Raw genomic sequence first — 20,226 nt, forward strand, 5'->3', positions numbered from 1 at the left:
AAATTAAATGCAAAGGGGGAGAATCCAACAAAAAGAAAAAGTCATGACATGACAAGGCTTTTAAAACTTTTAATTTCATCTCCCTAATGAGTGCATAATTCAATCTTGTTATTGTACTGGTTAGTGTTTTTCTGATTCTAGAGTTGCACACCTTTCCTTGTGCTGTACTGGCTATTTATCATCTTCTTATGTCTACTTTTTAATTGGGTTGTCAATTAATGAGCTGTAAGAGTTCTTTATATATTCTGCTCATAGGTTATATGCATTGGAAATATGGTCTGTTTAAGGACTACTTTTCATTTTAATGATGTCATTTAAAGTTCTAAATTTTGATGGAATCTCATTTATCAATTGTTTTCTTTTATACATCATGTTTTTTGTATCCTAGGAAGTTCTTGCCTACCCTAAATTCATAAACATTTTCCCTTATAATTTCTTCTTAAAGTTTTACACTTTTAAGATTTCATATTTAGGTTCATAGAACCTTTCAAGTTATTTTTATGTATGGAAATAAAGGGTTGAGGTTAATTTTTTATATGCAGATACCAGGTGTTCTAGTGCCATTTGCTGAAAACACTATCTTTTCCTCGGCTCTTGAATTGAGTTGATATTCTATAAAATGCTAATGTTAAATAATCTTTCAAAACTCAGTGGACCATATATGTGTGGTTCTATTTCTAGATTCTCTGTTTTATTCAAATGATCTATATATCTTTTCTTATACCAGCTCTGCCTTGATTACTGTAGCTTTAGAAGAAGTCTTAAAATTAGGTGCTAAACATCTTCCAACACTGTTTTTGTTTTTGTTTTTAACTTTTCTAGGTCCTTTGTACTCCTACATAACTTTTAAATTTCAATATCCAATTCTTCATTTATAGCAAGTATACACAGATCTGAATTTTTACATATACCTCGTGTTTTCTAATCCTGCTAAATTCAAATACAAGTTCTAGGGGCTCCTAGAGATTTCTTAGTATTTTCTCTGTAGATGATCATTTCATCTACATGTAAAGATTTTACTTCTACCTTGCCAATCCTATTCTAATTGCGTCATTTTATTGCCAGACTATTTTGGTTTGGACCTAGGTTTCAAAGTTTAATAGATAGGTAAAGAGTAAGCATATCTGCCCTTGTTCCCCACCTTAAGGAGAAAGCATTGTATCTTCTCCATTCATATAAGGCATTCTCACTGGAAGTATGGAATACATGTCTTTAATCTGTTGAGAAGGTTCTCTTCTACTTCTAGCCACCTGATAGCTTTTACCATGAGCAGCTGTGGAATTTAGTCCAATACTTTTTCTACATCTAGTGACAGGATCATATGGCTTTTTCCTTTCCTCTGTTAAAATGATGATTTTGGGGGGTGGATCTTCCAATGCTGAACCAACACTGCCATCCCTATAACAAAACCACTTTCTACATACTGCCAGATCTGACTTCTAATAGTTTGTTTTGTTAAACAAATTTCTATCTATGTTCACACTTTTTCTTCTATTATCTTTATCCAGTTTTAGGATTAGAACAATGTTGATTTCCTAAAATGAGGGGAGAAGTGTTCCTTTTTTTTCCCCTGCTTTAAATGTTTGATATTATTTATCAGTTAAAATGTATATGACCCTGTTGTTGTCATGTAGGTAGGTTTTCAAGCTAGGAATATACTTTCTTTAATAGGTGCTATTCAAATTTTATATTTCTTCCAGAGTTAGTTAATTTGTCTTCCAAGGTACTTCTTAGAAGTTGTCAAATTTATTTCAAAACAGATTTTTGAAATATGCTTTCTATATCCTTTTAAATTCTATAAAATCTGTGGTAATGTCTCCTAGGTCTTGATATTTTAATTTAAAAAATGTGAAATTGATATTGTATAATAGGAAGTAAATGTCTAGGGGGGCAGGGGAGGTGGGATGGGGGAGGGGAAAGAGGGGAAAATATATGAGAAAAGAAAAAAATGGAAACAGGATGCTTGCAAGTGGGGAGGGGTGGAGGGGGTCAGGGGAGGGCAGGGGAAGGGGAAAAAAAATAAGAACCAAGATACTCATGTAATGGTACAAGATCCCAATGATATATGTCAATGTATTTTAATATCTAAATATACCAATAAATTTAATAGTGGAAGAAAAAAATAAATAAAATAAATAAATAATAAATAAATACAAGATTTCTATTAAATATGACTTATTTTCATCTCAGATTTACTTCTAATATTTAAGGCAATTTGTTTGATTTTAACATACTCTTCTATGAAAAATTATTTATTTACTTATTTGATGTATTTTTTGTGGTGCTCGGGACTGAACCCAGGCTCTGTCACAGGCTACTTATATACTCTCCCACTGAGTTTCATTTGCAGTCTTATTAAATTTTATTTTAATGCCAGGGATTTAGCTCAGTGGTGCAGCCACCTGACTCACAAGTGCAAGGTCCCAAGTTCAATCCCTGGTACAAAAAAAAAAAATTAATTTAGGCAGTTTTTAAAGTTCAAGAGCATTTCTTCTGTACACCTGTATTAGATTTTTTGCTTTGCACATGCACTATTTTCTTTAATTAAAACTTAGTCATTATTGTTTGTGTTCTAGTATCTTTCTTTCATCTATATTCATTTAGAAAACTTCAAGCTTTCTTTCCTTAAGCTTTCCTCAAATGCCTAGATAACCTTAGTTTTTCACCTCTGTGTCAGTATCTATCATAACATTTCCATTACTAAATTAAGTTCTGTTGGATAAAGTATTGAACAAAGAAAGGGGAGCAAAACAAAAGAAGCTACTAGAAAGCTTGGAGTAGGGTGGGGGTGTGGATATCTGCATGTGGATAAAGTATTTGAAGGCAGAGCAGGGAGAGATCCAGACATAACTGGGATGAAATGGAAGCTTAACATCAGGGTTCAAGTCTCAGACTAGTCTTTTGCAAGGCAGGTTTTTTTTTTTTATTTCAATAGAGAATAACCCTCTTATTTTATTCTATTGGGTATCTAGGGGTTCAACATTCTCTGGCAAGGATAAGAGGTTAATAATGATGTATGTAAACCCTTAGTTAAGCCTCTATAATCAGATCTTTCCACAATTTTGCCCTTTTATAGTATTTCCAAATTCTTGGTGAAGTTTGGTCTTTGATATTTGGGGAAACTCTGTCAGTATTAGGAGGATTTTTCAAACATTGTCAAAAGTCATTTTGTATTTTTCATAGTAATTTATTTATATGTTTTAAATAATAATGGATAATCATTATAATAAAAGTGAGGAATTTTCTGTGATAAGATCATACTAAAAGCGACCAAGGTTTTCTGTAACAAAAGCTCCACAGTAATAAATGCATGGGTGTTTATTATGTGCCTATATAGTGTGATGAGACATCTTTTAAGAACAAAGAATGATTTTGTTTGATAGTAACATTTAATAATAAAACCAATGCTAGAAGGGAACTCCATATAGCAGCGGTTTTGGTTCTTCCTCTTGACCTGAAATCAGTGGTATTACAGGATGAATTGGGCCTCCCTAAAATTGAAGTCTTAATCCTATAGAATATGACCACAAAATGTGATTGTGTTTAGAGATAGGGTCTTTACAGAGTTAATTAAGATAATTATGACATGAAGATGAAAATTCAATATTATTGGTTTCATTATAAAAAGAGAAAATATTGAAGTAGCACACATGTAATCCCAGCACCAGGGAAGCTGAGGCAAGAGAATCATTAGCTCAATACCAGCCAGAACTATATAGCAAGACTTTGTCTCAAAACATGAGGAAAGAGGATGAGGAGGAGAATGAGGAGGAGGAGGAGGGATGGAAGAGGGGGAGAGGGAAGGAAGATGGGGGACAAGGGGAACAGATGGTGGAAATGAGCCAGATATACATTGAGGGAGGACCTTGTAAAGATACAGGGGGAAGACACCCATCTACAACTCCAGAAGAGAGTCCTCAGAAGAAATCAAGCCAACTGATGCCTTCATCTCAGACTTCTGGCCTCTACAATCATGAGAAAGATAAATATGTTTCTTAAGCCAACCAGTTGGTGATACTTTGTTGTGACAACCATAGCAAATCAACACAAGAAGTTTTCTTCAAAGGAGTAGTATTCCTAAGTTTGGCTATTAAACTTTAATTCTTATATTCTTGATTTCTTGACTGATTTTCCTTCAAATTCAGAATTTGTTACACTGTGAATATTTGATCATCTGCTACAGACTAACCACATCAGTTCAATACTGAAGTTCCTACTAATTACTTCACGGATCTGCTCTTCAATACCCTGTCCATCTTCCCTCTAAAAATGTAATATTACCTCTTGACTACTCATGGCTCTCTCTTTTCTTTTTTCCTCTCTATTTTTTTGGGGGTACTGGGGATGGAATCCAGGGCCTTGCACCTTGCACAACCTAGGTAAGCACTGTACCACTGACCTACACCCTGTCCCCCTCTTTCTTACCTTTGCTACATGGAATAATGTTTCTTTACTATTAATTTTCCCATTAAGTTAATGATATTGGGGAGAAAGAAGAGACATGTTTGGGGTTTGTTTAGCAAGCACATTGCAATCCCTAACACTGCAAAAGAGATAAAAAGATAAGTGGGACAGGGGAGAAACTGTGCAGAATATTTTTAATTAATTTCTATGGCTAAGATTATCCTATCTTTTCTTTGTTCTTTAGTTTTCTCATCTGCAAAGCAGGCTGAAGAATGGTACATACTTCATAGATTTGATATGAGTTTAACAAAGTAAAGCCCCTAGAATAATGTCCTCTGTATAATAAGTGTGGGCTCTTAACAACATTCCTTTCTTTCTCATTTCGACCAGGCTAGTCTGTGTACTGGTTCTGTCACACACACACACACACACACACACACACACCTGGTGATCCACATACCCTTTTTTCCAAATCACAGGATCTCATTTCCGCAATGGACTCTAACCACCGCACGACTCTTGGAGCAAGGAATTTAAGAGATCAGTCAGTGTCCTCCCAAATCCCATGCATACCCAGGTAAAATTCACTGAATGCTATGAAAGTACAAAAAAGTACATATTTTTGTGAACAGGTCTTTAGTTTTCACTAAACTTTAAATAATACAAATAATCTTAGACTATTTAATTTAATCTACATTTCCTAGCCATGTCATTATCACTGAATTCATCAGATGAGGAAAACTATTAAATTCTTTCATAATTTTATACTTTCCTCACATCTACTTACTTATCCTTACTCTTAGCTGTTTATCTGAGAAATTAGTTTAATTAGGAGAGGCATCCCACAATCTCTTACCACCACATCCATCATGCATTTGCCTTTGGCCCAAGCATTCTTCTTACAATGGTGGAAGGTGCTTGTGCCAAGCTGAGGTCAGTCTTTCTACTTATGTGTCACCCATTTCCTCTTTCTCCTTCAGGATATCACCCAAGCCAAGTCCCATTGTTCCTTGACATCACCAATTTTCCCTTTGTTGGATGTGCCATGGTGTGTATGCCCCCACTGAAATTCATGTTGAAATTTAATTGTTATTGTATGGGTGGAAACTTTAAGAGGTATAGGTAATGAGAGTTCTTCTCTCATGAATGCATTAACCTGGTTATCTTGAGTGGATTAACTATTCCAAGAGGGGAAATTGTTACAAGAGAATTTGGCCCAATTTCCTCATTCTCTGTCCTGTGAGTTCCCACTTGCCCTCTGTTATGTTATGACACAGAATGAAGGCCCAGGCTTCTCCTCTTCTTCTTCCTCCTCTCCTCTCTCCCTCTCCCCCTCTCCCCCCTCCCCCCCTTTCTTCTTCTTCCTCTTCTTCTTCCTCTTCCTCTTCCTCTTCCTTTTCTCCTTCTCCTCCTCCTCCCCCCTTCCCCTTCCCCTCCTCCTCTTCTTCCTCTTCTTCTTCTTCCTCTCCTCCTCCTCCTCCTCTTCCTCCTCCTCCTCCTCCTCCCAACCTTGTGCTTGCCAGGAAGGCTCCACGCTCTTCTTGAACTTCTCAGTCTCTAGATCTGGACACCAAATAAATTCCCGTTGTTTATAAATTATCTAGCCTGTGATGTTCTGGTATCACAGCAGCAAATGAACTAAGTTAGGATGCAAATATGCTTTTGATGAGAGGGCTCCTGAGGATCTCACTATTAAAGAGTTTTAGAACTGGACAGGAATCAATAACTAAAAGAAAGACAGGAGAAAAGGAACCTGTGGGAGAGGAAGCAGAACCCCCCTAATAAAATTCACAGTAAAGGGTTTAGCGGAAGCTTTTGCAGACCTTCACAAGATTCTTGAAATTTGAAGACATGGACTCTCACACCGGAAGTTTTCATGAATAGAGAGGAAAGTGCACCATGCATTATGGTTACCCACTTACAAAGACAGAAACCAACTAACCCCTCAAGAACATGAAAACAGAATGGCACCTGCTGAGGAAGAGCTTGGGGCTGGTCCCTCAGGGGGACCCAGAGGCAGGAACTGTCACCACAGAGGTGATGGCTCCAGGGTGTTTTGTTCTCAGAGAACTTCCAGGAAACAAGATTTGCAGATGAAAAACAGTGATATTAGGATCTTGACCATGCATAGGCTTGGGCTGATGTATGTTTTTATGGCTTAGTTTTTTAAAAAAACAAATTTAAGCAAAAAAAATTAAGAGAAAAAAGCTTGTACAATACTAATATAGAGATATTTTTGTACAGTTACACAATATTAAGCTATGTTTTTACAAAATAATTAAAATGTCAAAAACTAAAAGGTATATAAATTTCAAAAGTTTTAGTAGGCTAAGACTAACTTAGAATTGAAGTAAGAGAAACCATTTTATAAATTTAGTGCCGACTAAATGTACAGTGTTTATCAAGTCTGCAGGAGACACTGCACTGCCCTAGGTCTTCCCATCCGTGGGCTCACTCATCCAGAGCAACTACCACCTCTGCGAGCTCCTCTCCTGGTAAGTGGCCCACCCAGTGTAGCATTGCTTTATCTTTCACACTGTACATTCACTTTCATTAATCTACATTTGGAAATATGTAGCTGAAGAAATACCATTGCATTACAGTTACCTACAAGGTTCAGTGCTGAGACATGCTGTAGAGTCAGCAGCAAGGAGCTGTACCTTATAGCCTAGGTGGGGAGTGGGCTACAACACCCAGGTTTGTGTGATCACACTCTATGATGTTCACACAACAACCCAGTCAGCTGATGCATCTCTCAGAAAATATCTGCATTATTATGCAACACGTGACTGCTTGCTGAAGAAATCAATTAATAGATTACATTACATCAGCATTTGACTATGAATTCCCTTTTCATTGGGAGACTTAATTTGCTGTCCAGGATGACACATACCTCTATTTTTCTCCTGTCCTACTGGCATCTTCTTTTTGCCCCCTTTAACCCACTTATTCCTCTTAATGCAGGAGTGCCACAGTAACATGGGCTGACATGTTCCCCTAAATGGGAAGTCCTAACCCCCAGTACCTCAGAATGTGACTCTATTTAAAGATAACAGCTTGGGATTTAAGAACAATCAAGTTAAAATAAGTTGATTAGGGTAGACCTTAATCCAATATGACTGACATTCTTATAAAAAATTGAAAATAGGCGCACAGCAAAAAGAATGTCATATGAAGATCAAAACGGAAGTCAAAGCAGTACATTAAGAAGTCAAAGATCTACCTGACCCTAGGGGAGAGGTATGTATCAGATTCTTCCTCACAGATCTCAGAAGGAGCCAGCCCTGGGGACAACTTGATCTTGGACTTCAGCCTCCAGAACTGTGAGACATACATTTCTGTGTTTAAACCACTCAGTCTTTGGTACTTGGTTATAGCTACTCTATCATGTGTCAAGATTTTTAATTTTTTGATGATTATTTATCATTATTATTTGGCTACATTTAGTCTCTTGGTAATCTTATCCAGTCCTGGATTTTTTTTAAATCTCATCTGTATCCTCCCAACTGTTGTGTATCTACAGTAAGGTATCACCTCAAAACTCCTTATATGTGTCTCCAACTCCCTCCCCAGGATCAGCTACAACACATCAGAATACAACTCCTCCTTTTTGGGACCTCAGTCCTCTCCGTCTGAGTTAATAGCAACTCCATCCTTCAAGTTGCTCAAGTCCTATACCTGGGAAGCATATTTTATTTTTTTATTTCATAACTTCAATCAGCAAAAAACTGGACCCAACTTCTAAAATATATCCCTTCTGCTTCTCACTGCCTCTTCTGTTTCTGCCCTGCATTGTCACTTGTTGCATCGCCTCTTAGTTTGTATCTCTTTTTCTGTCCTCACCAACTCTTTACCTTCTTCCCAACAGAGCACCCAGAATGACCCTATTAGAACGCAGCTCAAATTACGTTACACATTTGTCCAAAACTCTGCAATATTTCCGCATGTCACTTCTCAGGTCCTTCCTGTGTCCTGTGAGACTACAAGGTCCAGCCCTGGGTCACCTCATCAACTATACCTCTTATTTAGTTTCTGTCTAGCCCACACCACACCAGCCACAGGAGTTTCCTTACTGGACTGTTTCTTGGTTCGCACTAGCTGTACATCTGCCCAGAACAGACTCTGAGACATCGTAGTCATTTAAGAAATACTTTTTGAATGAATATGATTGAATTGAAAATATTTACATTAAGATACAATTAAAACTCTTTAGTTTCACATTCAAATTATGCCTCTATTTCAGCTGTACACATAAGTGTACAAATAATATCTAGAAATAGTTTTCATTGCAGTGCATTCCCTAGTAAGATCACTTAATAAATAAACAATAATTTGTGGGATCAGATGAGGATAAGAGATACAACACATGAAATTCATTTTAACTTGTATAAACTGCTTTGCAAACACTGGTTTTCCAGAATAGCCCTTCCTTATGTGGTCAGTTCTAAATGTAGCAAATGAAAATGAGCAGAGCTTTGCCCTGGGTGAGGATACTTCATTAAGTTTTCATCATTTTTTAAGTCCTTTTGGTGAGAAGTTAAGAATTTCAAAACCAAATGCCCCACACACATCTATTCTTCTATTATTTTATATGCATAGAATTTCAGTTTTAAGTTTGGTGCATGGGGAGGGGAATGGGGAAGACTACGTTTCTTATCCTGTCTTACATATGACTATGGCCATCAGACTAGCTCCAGTCAAGGGAACGTTAGTGTAAAACATCAGCTCAGAGAGAACCAGTGTATACCCTTTGCTGCCTTTTTTCATGTCCCCTTTTTCCATCCAGCTGTCTGGAATGCAGATAGAATGGCTGGAACCCTACTTGTGAATTTGCATCATGAGGAGAAATATCCCTTCCTAGGAGATAATGAATGGACTCAAGAGGGTTTAAGTTTCCCAGAGCTTTGGACATCAGGAACGTCTCAGCAATGTGGACATTTTATTTCTGTCCTTATTTGAGAAAGAAACTTCTCTCTTAAGTCACTGTTATTTTAGGACTCCCACATAATCAAAAGCAATACTACTTCACACATCACAGAAACCATTTAGTGCCTGAAACTTTAAAACCAAAATGAGTTACTGTTGAATCATTTAAAAGAATCAGAACAATGAAAACTGTCTGCAATAATAATCAAAGGTCTTTATTTTCTATATTTACTTCTTACAATCATTTTGGAAAAATAGTTTTGTCTCCAAATCTACTTTCACTGAAGGAAGCTGATATGACCAAATATTACTCAGAAGGATTATGGAAAAATATTTATTCCTGAAAAACAAGTGTTCCATTCCATTTACATTTTGCACATACTTCACACAAGCACAAAGGGAAGGTCCACAATCAGAAGTGCAAGTCAATCCTTTCAACTAAAACACTAAGTCAGAAGAAAGCCTTTGGTGAATAGAAATCAAAATTCGAGAGATTTTTAAAATCTACTAGAAATAAAGTTGTCTATACATGTGAAAAAAGAATATTCTGAAAATGTATTTTGAAGAATGTATTTTTTATCATAGTTGTTGATGTTCTCTTAGATATTCTGAGATTTAGTTAACACAGCAGTCTATCTGCTTACACATTCAAATGTAGACATACTGCTTATCTGCTCAACTCTTCTGGATAGTGAACTGCACTCTATAAAGAAAACCATAAATTTGCCTGTATTGTTACCCTGCCAGAAACTCTCATATAAATGAATTAACCTATTGTCTACTTATCATTAAACATATTTTTGTTAGAAATAATATACAGCATCTGAAATTACAGACCTCTCATAAGCTAAAGACAAATTTTAGAACTTTCTAATAATATTTACAATGTAAACATCACAGTTGTTACATCAGAATAAAACAAATCACAACATTCACAACACAATATATCTTATTTGGTTTTGCTATTGAAGTTGTTTTCTTGAATAAGTTATGTAGAACTCAAAATGTACTTTATCGTTTGTCTTCAAGAATTCTGAAAAAGAAAGAATTAGTGCTTCAAACAAAAATATTTTTATTTACAGGATTATAATCTCATTCACTCATTCACTCATTTAATAAACATGTATTTCTTCTTTTCTCTTGTCAACAGCCTGTGGAAAGGAATTATATTCTGGCACAATTAAGAAAGAATCTTCCAGAAGACTGATTGTCACAAAGAAACTAAATGTGAAGGGTGCTATAATTAATCATTAATAATTATATATTTATACTTTCTACCAATGGGTAAGCCATAGGATTTTCTGTTTGGAGAATCTATCCAAAGCCACTCTTCCATAAAGAACACAAGATGGGATTGAATATGATCTTGCAATTTACAGAAGATAGAAGATTTAGCCTGTCTTTATGTTTTAGTGTCTGCCATATTTTTATCTTGATGGAGAAGGCTTCATCTTAGAGTTTTTCAAGAAGCTAAATGTGATTAGCTTTCATCTTTGAGCAAATGACTTGTTTCTCTGAAATGTCCGCACATGATAAGGCATTGCTGTGGGAAGCTCCTGACTATATACTTCCTTATAAAGGGGTAATCTCATCAGGGAACAAAAGTAACCAGTCAGGCAAGTGTTTTTCACTCTGGATAACCTTACATGACCACACCAGGAACCAACGTGACTATGAATGCCCTTTAGCCTGCTCGAGACTAGTTTAGTTTCCTTGACCTTGTCAGGAGTTAGAATCCTCCCCAACTTTGGCTTCTACAAAATTTTATTGAAACACAAATGTTTATATTCATTTTACATATTATCTGTGGCTGTGTTTACGCTACAATAGCAGGGTTAAATAGTTGTATGAGAAACTAGACAGGCCACAAAGCCAAAAAACATTTCCTTCAAAGCTCTTTAGAGATAAATTTGCTGACATTTGGTATGGTAATGATGTGAAATTTCTTCAAGCACTTGCCAAATATCATAAAGGTTTGAATGAGTCAATGTAAACATTTAATTCAGGAAAGAAATATATTTTGCTACCACATTTAGTATAGTGCCTACATTCACTTTACAGGTCAAAATTTGAATTTTGCTGCCTGAAATTTCCTATGTTTCAAAGAATACAATTAAACTCAGAGTGCCCTGGTGTTTCCATAATAATGAACCATGCTGTAATTTGGTGATATTTTCTTATACCTAAATTAAATTAAGAGCACGTGGACAATTGTGAGACTAAATCTTAAATTAATAAAAGCAGCATGGTTTAATTCTCAACAACTAAGCCAGTTTTTTCTCATGAGCGTGAGTCAGACTCCTTTCTCTCTCTTTTTGACTTGACACAAAGGTAGGAATAAGGCCGAATAAACTAGAAATGCCACTCAGATGTCCAACTGTGTGCTCCTTTTAAGCAGTCCCTTTTCTGTGACCAGAACATCATATGAATCATTTTCAGCCGTTTACTGGTTTGGGGTCCACTTAGGGAAGAGATGCCCTTAGGTGAGGTCTCATGATAAAGGAAATTATTCAGCCCTAAGATGTTTTGTGCCCAGCAACTCTTCCCTTCACACATAATTAGGTAATGGTTATAAGAATACACTGAGAATGCACAAATATACTCACCACTTGTCATCAGTTTTGCTCCACAGAGTTTTCTAAAATCATTTTTCTAGCTCTTCGGGAAAGTCAAGAGATTCTCCCTCACTGCTGCAGATCAAGAGGAGGAAATTGTTCATGTTAAAGCTCACAGTTGAGAATGATTCCAAAGAAATTATTATGACATAATGAGTAGGCTGTTCTCTTTGCTCTACAAAATGCACAGAGACTAAGCAATCATCTTTGAGGTTAGTTACTATGTATGAATTGTTCCTCTGTCTTAGGAGTGGCTAAAATTATTCTTACAGACTTATAATGAGTGAGAAAGGAGAGTAAGCTTTTCTGATCTCTCCCAAACAGAGCTAAATTTAATACTCACCAAGTACACAAAAATAACTGGAATAAAAAAAGAAAGCACTTCACCTGCTTTGTTCAGGTCCAATATTTGCACACCATGGAGAGACATGGGTCTTACAGAACTCGAGTGTACAAAATGCCTCATGGTTAAATTTGGTAAAGTAAGACTTTTGAACCTCCACATGAAGGAGGTTCCATGTATTATTAAAAATCAACACTTTTGATGAAAATTGTTCCTAGATTCAGACTAGCCATCATTTTTAACTGGGGTGGCATGGTAAATCAACTGGGGAGATCTTTCAAAATGAAAAATAAATTGTAAAGACAGTGTTGAGGTCTGCACCCACAGAGGCTCTGATTCCTGGCAACTGGTTTTGGAGAAGACCCAGATATTAGTATTTTAAAAATTCTCCAGGGAGGTTTAAAGTCAGCTAAGGTTGAGAATGACTGCTTCTCAGGGTATAGCAGTGAGACCAAGAGATAGATAAGTCTCCATATGTAGCTCAAATTTTGAAAGTCATTTACAATATCTCATTTTAAAAAGGTTTGGTTTTTTGTGCTTTTTTTTTTTTTTACCTTCTTTTCCCATTCAGAATTGAGTTCAAGTACTTCTTCACAGCCATTTGTTTCCTAAGGCGAGTGTAGTTGTCGGTGAAGACAGCATCCGAGTGACGTTTGCTTAGTGCAGGGTGTTCTGAGATGTTACTGCTAAGAAGTGTAAGGAAAACGAAATCAAAGAGTTTAACAAGAATTGGTAAATGCACCAGTGTTTCAAGAATTTGATACTGAGTCTTATCCAATTTGAGTGTAGATTTGTAAATTATTGGTACTTAGGAAAAATATGTGTGTCTGAAGTCAATGAATATATTACTAAAAAGGCAGATTTCCTTAACCCACGGGCTTTATATGTTTTATTCAAGAATATACATTTTTTATTTAGCTACATCAAACAGTATCAAAGAATTGTCAATTTTGAACAAGGTTAATAACTTTATAACAGTGAAATATAACTTACAAATTGAGTAATGGTATGTTTGAAAAAATTATAAATTCTTTTTACCTAACTCGTTTTCCAATAAGAGACTCAAGGTATTTTTTGGCAGATAGTTGACCCAACAGCCTACTAAAGTCACTGGTGAAAACTCCATCAGCATGTCTGGCATTTCTAAAACAAGTAAGAAAATATAGCTATTATTTTGTACATGGTTTTCTGGAATATCATTTAGCCCATTTAAAAAAAACAAAAAAACAGGGATGCGTCAGCTGATGAGAGCTCCTCAATAAGCTTAAATCCAAAAGGAAGCTTTTTAACATCCTAACAAAAGATATTTTCGAGTCATTAATATCAAGATTTTTCTCTATCTCTAGCCCAAGACTTTGAAAAATATAGAAAATGAGCAGTTTTAAAAGTATATTTTAACATTATTATTTCCCAAATATTTCATTGTTATTATACTGGGAATCTTTTAAATAGATTTCATTGTCAGAAATATTGATGCACAATTACAGTATATTTCAATTAGTTTCTAGATGTTATTTTGCTTTTCTCCCTGCTCTTCTAAATACAGATATGTGCAATGAGAAAAATGTTGATTTTGACAAATTTACAAACACACTATACATTTGTTATTTCTTTCACCAGAATACTGGAGACAAAAATCTCTTGAGATAAAGAGGGTCTTAGGACTTATCAACCAACTCTTCCATGCAAGTGAAAAATTTTTTATTCTTTGTCTTCAATATGGATCTATTTGGTATATAGTAAAAAGTTACCCCAGATAAGCAGTTCTACGAATGAACAGCTCTAATGGAGTCTTTTTTGTTTTCAATATAGAAATGAAGCTCTTTCCACAGTGCCTCCTCCATTGTGGAATCTGAAATGCAGTTGTTTTACCAAGATTAACCCCATCCATGATACTGAAAATGTGTGCAAGAGAACACATGTAAATGACATCCATCCATCCATCCCAGTTTTTATAACCTGTGTACATGAAAATCATGTACACTGGCTAAAGCTGCTTTAAATCATGTTGAATGAAACTGTGACACATGGAGAGCTGTAGTGTTATGATACAGTAGTAGCTTCATGATTAGCTAAAACTAGGACATTTCTAGAATAATTTTATAAATAAAATAAAACAATATAAATAAACTCACCTGGATACATCATAATAGGGTGTGTCATTTTCAGCTAATGCATTTTGCAAGATGTCAGAGTCTACTTTTAATGAAACTGGATCATGTTCATTTGCTTCTTCGAATGGTACTCTGTCATCCATCCTGGTGAAAAACATGTTAGAAGTACAATACATTCCTTTCTCAGTACATAGTGCTTATGGCTGGCAACCATTTGAAATAAGATGCTCAAAATCTTTTTAAAAAATTACCATTCATAATATAAAAGTAGGACAACTTGAATTAATGGCTTCTATTATTTATGAGAGTATAAATAGTAAATTTATTATTATCCCATGAGATAGAAGCCATACAATTTTTATAAGCTAGCTACAGCAAAGAGAAGTGCCATATAATTCAATCCTATCAGAACATTAAGGAATATATAATTTCTTGCTGTACTTTGCCATATCAAGAATATCTTCACTTTACAACATCATGTACTATAGGTAGAAAGATTTGTACAAAATAGAAACAAGTTATATTAAACATTGAAACATAAAACCTGGAAATCAATTTATGTATGATATTTATTATAAATTTTCCCAAATGTCTTTCAAGATTTGAATGTTTTCTGCTTTTGACTCTCTAAGTCCCTAAGCATTGCTACAAAGATTTTCCTTGGTATGATATATTTCTCTGCATTGATCAAATCCAAAGAATCTCTCTATTCATTTATGAATTTTCCCTCAGATTTAATGAATTTTTGAGGCCTCTGGCTTCTGATCTTATATATCAATACAATTTTACTAAGGAATGTCTTGACTATATATGGAATTTGAGTGTATTTGTGGATACATGAACATTTTTAACAGGACACTATTAACATATTGTGTGTATGTGTTCACAATTAGGGCAAACCTACAAGAAAGTGTGAGATTCTGAGCACTGCTGTATCTGTTGGTGATTTAGCTGGTAATCAGTAGTAAGTAATCCTCTGTGTATCTGAATGCTAGCAATCAGTGCAAATTTGAGAATTCTTGTGAGTGTTTAACTGTTGTGTTATAATATTCAGATAGCCATTCTCTTTTAGTTGTTGAAGTAACATGATTTGGCTTTGAACAAATTTCACAGAGAAAATTAACAGTTGAGAGATTATTCATTGTCTTAAGCATAAGAATACCTGAAGCAAAGAATCAGGAATGGGCAAATAAACAAAAAAAATACTATTTTTCCTTCAGATATAATAGCACCTATACACTGGAAAGAGAAATCAAGCTAATAGTTCTTTTTACTGTTTCTTATTTAACAAATTTATTTTGTGTCAAGTAGAGGTTTAAATATGAGTTGTAATATGCTTTATGAGCTTGAAATATGGACTACTACATTTTGGACAGTGAAACTCAGGATTTTTAGTTTGAAGCAAGTACATTATGAGGGCTATATTTCAATAGATCAGCTATCCCACAATTTTTAATATTGGTGAAATGATTCTGCCTAGATATTTGTCCAATATAATTTTATACATATTTTACTAATAAACTACTAATTTTACAGTTACACACTGATTAATCTTTGAAAATTAAGTGAGGATGGCTACTAAACAACTATTTTTCCACCAGAACTTGAAGATGAGAGTTTATAAAAGTTTATACTTATGTAACTCTCGTTTTGAATGAAAGCCAAATCCCCTTTCTTCCACTGACAAGATCTACAAATACAACTAACACTGATACTGTCTCTCGTGTCCTGAAAGTGAATTCTAGGACAGACTACCCTAGTTAGCTGAGGTTGGAAAATAACTTGCTCAACACATCAATCAAAATATTTGAAGGAAAGTAATTTAAAATACTCCACTCTCCAAGATAACATAGGAAATTTCTGCTTAGATAAAGAAGAAATGTTCCGTTGCCTGATTGAGAGTGAACTTATCTCAGAAACTTACCTCAGAGCAGAAGGTGGTCCAAAAAGAGGCCAGGCCAGTGTTTGGGAGAAGAGCACATTAAAAAGTGTCAGGACCACAAGGAGCTGGGGCTTGCTTCTGGCTTCCATCTCTCAGCTTCTAGAGACAGACAAATAATCACATCAGCTTTTCCAGTCACACCAGTCACCAGCGAGGGAATTCTGAGAGGGTGGCAGTGTTTTGGAAGGCTCATGAAGAATAGAAAAAATGTAATTTCATCTTCAAGAAAGAGTTAAACTACAATATGAATACTTTTTAAATCAAGCAGATTGCCCTTGATGAGAAGTGTTTGATGAAAAATTTATATCCTTTTTGTGTGATGTCTGTCTCTCACCAAGCACTTCATTGGCCCAAGTATATATTAAATATCATGCTATTGTGCTGCAAATAATCCTGAGAAAAACATTTTTATAATAGAATTGTAGCATCTACTTTTAGTATCTGTTGTGATAAAGGTAACAACTTCAAGAAATTGTTTTCTTCTACTTTAAACTTTTAGTATCTGACTACTATAAAATTGAGGTGTCACCTTTTTAATAATTATGCTCTGCTAAATTATATACACACATGCATATTCTGTGTATATATATATATATGAATACAGTGTTTATGTACCTATATACCTATCACCATAAAATATTTTGTACATATATTTCTTTTCCCCTCTCTTAATTGTGGTTATTTATGGGAAGTAATTTCCTTAAGCCTGAGTTTGAACCAAAAGTCATGGAACAGCATATCATCATTGAAATAGATTTTTCTACAAAAGAAAATATATATATATATATATATATATAATCAAAGCTTATGTTTATTTCATTTGATCCACTTACACATTTCCTTTCTAAAGAGTTTCTAAATGAAAAGTTAAGCCTTCAAGGTCTGCTTTTCTTGCTGCTTGCAAAAGTCACAGAATTTAAATTTAAAACTAAGAGGACAATAAATTCTTTCTAAGTTCACTTAATCAACATGGGACATAGAAAGAACAACAATTTAAAAATAACTTGAAAACTTCAAAAACAAAGGTATCAACTGAACTTTTCAGACAAAAATCTATGTACAAGCAAAAAGATCTACTCAAATGGATTATTTTTTTAAAAAATAAGTATTTAGTAAAGAAGCAAACAGAAAAAAAGCATCTTCCAAATAAATGGATTCAGAAAATCTATTTGCAGGAGAGAAATTGAGATATTTCTACTCTTACTAGGTGATTTGAGAAAGTTGTCTTTTTTCCTGTAGAAATATTGTGAGATTCTTTTCAAGAGAGAGAAGGATTCAATATAGCTCAGGAAAAAGTTTCAAGAACAAGAAGAAAAAAGAAAGGTAAAGTTTTCACTTGCCTTGAGGGTGGTGCACCTCACCTCAGGAACCTGGTCTTTTAGAGGGTGTTGGAGCTGTCTTCGGTGCTGAAATCCCGGAGGCCAGAGAGGCTTCACTGCTTCTCTGCCCCTAGAACTGGCTAAGGCTTGGCTGTTACCGCCAGCTCTGCACTGTACCCTGACCAGCATTTCAAAGCCCATCATTTTATAGGGCTCATACTTAGGGCTGAGCAATCACAAAGCCCTCTGAAAGACGTCACCGTAACACTCCCACGGGATGAACAGGGCTTGGATTTCTTATTAAAACGTCATTATGTCTGATACATATAAATTTATAGTGAGTAACTTTGAGATGTAAGAAAAAAAGAGGAAATTTTTTAAAAACAAAAAAAGTGAAGCTTAATGTAAAAATGCCTTAATCTTTTATTAGTTGCACTGAATTAAGAGAATGATTACAGTGTTCTAGCCAGGACCAGTGGGGTTCCATCCCCAAATAAGGATTTTATGCAGAAACAAGTGCAAAAAGCAAAAAAATACTTATGTTCATTATGTTTACGAATGTATAATTGCCCTTTATTACAAAACATCAATCCTCCAAATGACTTTTTATTTTTATGGTATTCATGTAGATCCTGATTTAGTCTTTCTTGATATCTATTCTAATTTTAAATGTAACCAGAAATAATTTTTTATCTTTCTGTCATTACACTTTTATTATATTTTGGGATAAAAGTTTCAATAACTCTCTTAAGACAGTACAATGAGCACACTATTAAAGAAAGCAGTATTACTGTTTCACATTTTGTATAAAATGTTATAATTCTCAATGTATTTTCACATACACTGTACAAATGATCAAAAATAAATTATCACACTATATATCACAAGAGATTGAATTTCTCTTCCTTTGTAAAACTTTTTGAATTCTGTAGAATTATATTGTTTCCTTCCCTAACTATCGACACACATATCCACACCAGTTTTTGAACATTTCTGACTCAATCACCTTACAAATGGTTTCAGAGAATTAGTTGGAAAGCATTTATAGAGTATTTTGATAACTACTTTCTTTTGTGGACTTCCAAGTCAAAGTAGCATAGCATACATTCAATTAAGGGTTAAGATCAAAATACAGCTACACAAAACATTTCATGCACAGCAAAATAAAATACTTTCTTTTTATTTAAAAAACTTGAGTGTGTATATTCCCTTGCATTCTTACATTCCTTAAGGGAGAATGGCTCTAAAGCCCTTTTTCTTTCTTCTTTGAGATTTTCATATCTATTTGCTGCATTCAAAGACAGACAGATCCAGTCAAAGAATATCTTGCTAAGCTTAATCTTATTTTCTAATCCAGTTACAAGAAAAATTAAATGAATTAAATTTCAAAATGTCTGGAAATTTGTTTCCCAGTTGACAGCTCTGACTTAAGCCAGAGTTCCTGTGGCTTAATTCCAGGAAATCTTTTTTTAACTGATTATTATAAACTAGAGATTGAAATTGCTCTCATATGGAATTTTTTTTATCCTCAGCTCTTCGTCACCCAATTCTCAGTGAAGCAATTTTATTTAAGGCCAGAAACAGAAAAGTAAATTGATTAAGGATCACCGTCAAATAAATACTGAATGATAAGCAGAAGAAAAAGGCATAAAACTTGATTATTATTTGGCCTAAGCATTCAAGAAGAGTAACTGTTATAGATTTTTCCAAAATAAAGAATTTCTCCATTATAATAAACACAAAAGTAAAGAGAAATAATTCAAATTTCTTACCTCTGAACAAAATAAACTAAATAAAAAAACTCCATTCCTTTTTTAAGAGTTTAAATGAGAAAGCAAAACCATTGCAAAAAGGGATCATAGCACCATCTGCAGGTTCAAAGTCTTAATTCACAGATTTACAAAAATGTGCTGCTGTTTTCTTTTCTGTGTTTCTGGTTCTTTTTTTTTTTCTCAATGAAATAGAGTGTAAACTAGAGGCCCTTTAGATAGCTAGCCTCTACGTGCTTCTAGAAAAATAAGTTTAAAAAAAAGGATTTTCTGAATTTATTCTGAATGCATGTTATCATAAAACTCAGCAAATGCAGCTGTGAATTTAATATTTAATCTGCTTCCCCCATACTTTTGACATATCTGTGGCAAAATGTATTTTCTACCTTACAGTTTCTCAGTAAAGTGATATTTATGACAAAAGGAATTCTCATTCACCTATACAGCTATAGCACATCTTCAAAATCCTTCTTTTAAGGAGATGGGGCAATGGGATTTAAAATGATCAAAGTATATTTAGTGAATATACCAGTTTCCCCAAAGGAACTTCAACATTCTGTATTACTAAGATGAACTATTTTTTTAAATAATCCTTTTTCAAATAAGCCGATGTCCAGAAATTTAAGTTATTTTTGCAAGTATTTAGGTGGTTAGTATTATACAGAATTGGAAAGTAGGCCTCCTGATTTTGATGTAGCATTCTTTCCATTAAGAACCAGTAATATTCTGCAATTATATTCAGCATTATTGATAATAATAGGTCAGGTAATAAGAAATAGATCATAAAAATATTA

At 34.5% G+C, this 20,226-nt stretch overlaps 1 protein-coding gene across 1 annotated transcript; it reads right to left on the reverse strand.

The window, feature by feature from the left end:
- Positions 1-9,524: 9,524 nt before the first annotated feature.
- On the reverse strand, positions 9,525-17,843 carry Vip (vasoactive intestinal peptide). Its single transcript, XM_004856861.3, has 7 exons — positions 17,685-17,843; positions 16,327-16,443; positions 14,424-14,546; positions 13,327-13,431; positions 12,843-12,974; positions 11,937-12,020; positions 9,525-10,363 (listed from the first exon to the last, which is right to left on the reverse strand). Exons 2-6 carry the CDS (start codon positions 16,431-16,433, stop codon positions 11,975-11,977), a joined length of 513 nt encoding a protein of 170 aa, XP_004856918.1. The 5' UTR covers positions 16,434-16,443; positions 17,685-17,843; the 3' UTR covers positions 9,525-10,363; positions 11,937-11,974.
- Between the last annotated feature and the right edge of the window lie 2,383 nt (positions 17,844-20,226).

Source organism: Heterocephalus glaber, unplaced genomic scaffold (genome assembly GCF_053883595.1).
Source record: "Heterocephalus glaber isolate CG9 unplaced genomic scaffold, H.glaber_assembly_v1.0 deba00001593, whole genome shotgun sequence".
Taxonomy (NCBI): Eukaryota; Metazoa; Chordata; class Mammalia; order Rodentia; family Bathyergidae; genus Heterocephalus; species Heterocephalus glaber.

What these genes read in the sequence shown, in the direction of transcription:
- Vip (XM_004856861.3), bottom strand. Translation starts at nt 16,433, where the DNA reads ATGGAAGCCAGAAGCAAGCCCCAGCTCCTTGTGGTCCTGACACTTTTT. An exon ending in GGACCACCTTCTGCTCTGAG is followed by an intron (nt 14,547 to 16,326) that starts GTAAGTTTCTGA and finishes GTTTTTCACCAG; the next exon opens with GATGGATGACAGAGTACCAT. An exon ending in ATTCTGAATGGGAAAAGAAG is followed by an intron (nt 12,021 to 12,842) that starts GTAAAAAAAAAA and finishes CTTGATCTGCAG; the next exon opens with CAGTGAGGGAGAATCTCTTG.